This window comes from Cololabis saira, chromosome 14 (assembly GCF_033807715.1).
Source record: "Cololabis saira isolate AMF1-May2022 chromosome 14, fColSai1.1, whole genome shotgun sequence".
Taxonomy (NCBI): domain Eukaryota; kingdom Metazoa; phylum Chordata; class Actinopteri; order Beloniformes; family Belonidae; genus Cololabis; species Cololabis saira.
In genome coordinates, this window is record NC_084600.1 from 40,498,448 (window position 1) to 40,499,845 (window position 1,398).

The following is a 1,398-nucleotide window of genomic DNA, read 5'->3' on the forward strand; positions in this document are numbered from 1 at the left end:
TTAAACAGTACAAAACAATGACGTTTATTTTTAAAACATTTTATTATTCAAGTGGCAAAATTTCAAATTCAAACAAAAAAGTGCTACATACAGTAGTCTACAGTGTCACAATTACTGTTCCCCCATGCATTCAGAGAATGAGGTAGCTTTCTGAAGAACAAACTAAAACGAAAATGCATGTAGCCGATATCTTATAATTTTCTCTACTTGGTTCCATGTTCCCAATTCCCAACACCCGTTTCATCTACATTATAGATCATGTTTGGAGGAAACTTATACCTGCAAGAGAGACAAGACATACAAGACAAATCAGAATAATACATACCGGTAAACATTAGGTAAACTAAACATCATTATTGTGTAGTCATCCATTATAGTTCTAGAGAGTTCATTTACTGTACCTGTCCATCCCATTGGCCAGATTGTCAAAGAATTCCCCAACAGTAGTTCTGTTAAAAGCCGTAGATCTTCCAAGAGAAGTTGCTTCCGGAATACGCCAGGAAAGATGGTGGCGTGCTAGAAATGCACTGAACCAATCGTTACCTAAAATAACATATTTAATTAGATAAATAAAGTAGCCTAGTTAGATGCACAAGATCAGGTAGACCTGCCTAACATACACAATTGTTTTTCCTATACTGCCTACCTGCTAAGCCATTTTCCCAGTTGATGGGGACACTGATGCTGTTCCTTTTGGCAAATTCACATGCCAGTTTGCGGCATTTCTCAGCTGTAAGGCCGTGGAACTGGTCAGACAGCTTTTTTATGTGGTCAGCAAGCTCCTTCTCCATCTTGGGTGTGAAGACCCTCTTCGCCAATGCTGTCCCACCATACGCTATGGTGGTTATTCCCTTCTCCTTCCTCTGCATGTACCTAAAATTTACAATTCTTAGTCATTTATCTGACACTCTTAATACCTAGGTTGGTACTATAAGTGCTATGGGCTGAGTAAGTCTGAAGAGGTGAGTTTTTAGAAAGGAAGGCCGGGATTGAGTCTGAAAACCCACCTTTGCAGGGTATTCCTGTTAATGCCGGTTTCGGCTGCCACTGATCTGATGGATCTCCCATCAATCACTGCAGTGGCTGCTCTCTGCATCTCATCAGGGGGTGCTTTGGCCCTCTCAGTTTTTCTTTTATATGTTCTTACCATGGTAGGTCTTCTGCAATATTTGAAATATGGAGAAAATAAATATGTTGCATACATTTATGTTAGAATAGAAATGTATAATTTATACATTTTTATTAATAATTTGGGGGTAAGTTGAACCAGGGTGGGGTAAGTTGAACCACTGGCCCAATTTACCCCAATGCTTTGGTTCAACTTACCCCATGGCTACTTTTTGACAAAACATGGCTAGCTGCATGCTACAGGCTAATGTTTAGCTAAATGATTCATGT

The 1,398-nt window shown here is 39.5% G+C and overlaps 1 protein-coding gene across 1 annotated transcript; it reads right to left on the bottom strand.

Annotated features, from left to right (window-relative positions):
- Positions 1–203: 203 nt before the first annotated feature.
- zgc:113274 (uncharacterized protein LOC552925 homolog) lies at positions 204–1,150 on the bottom strand. Its single transcript, XM_061739275.1, has 4 exons — positions 1,008–1,150; positions 647–873; positions 402–543; positions 204–279 (listed from the first exon to the last, which is right to left on the bottom strand). The coding sequence occupies exons 1-4, from the start codon at positions 1,148–1,150 to the stop codon at positions 204–206; spliced, it is 588 nt and encodes a 195-aa protein (XP_061595259.1).
- Positions 1,151–1,398: the final 248 nt, after the last annotated feature.

Coding starts and splice junctions, on each gene's coding strand:
- zgc:113274 (XM_061739275.1), bottom strand. CDS start 1,150: ATGGTAAGAACATATAAAAGAAAAACTGAGAGGGCCAAAGCACCCCCT. Junction 544..646: donor CTGGGAAAATGGCTTAGCAG/GTAGGCAGTATA, acceptor ATGTTATTTTAG/GTAACGATTGGTTCAGTGCA. Junction 280..401: donor CTGGCCAATGGGATGGACAG/GTACAGTAAATG, acceptor TCTCTCTTGCAG/GTATAAGTTTCCTCCAAACA.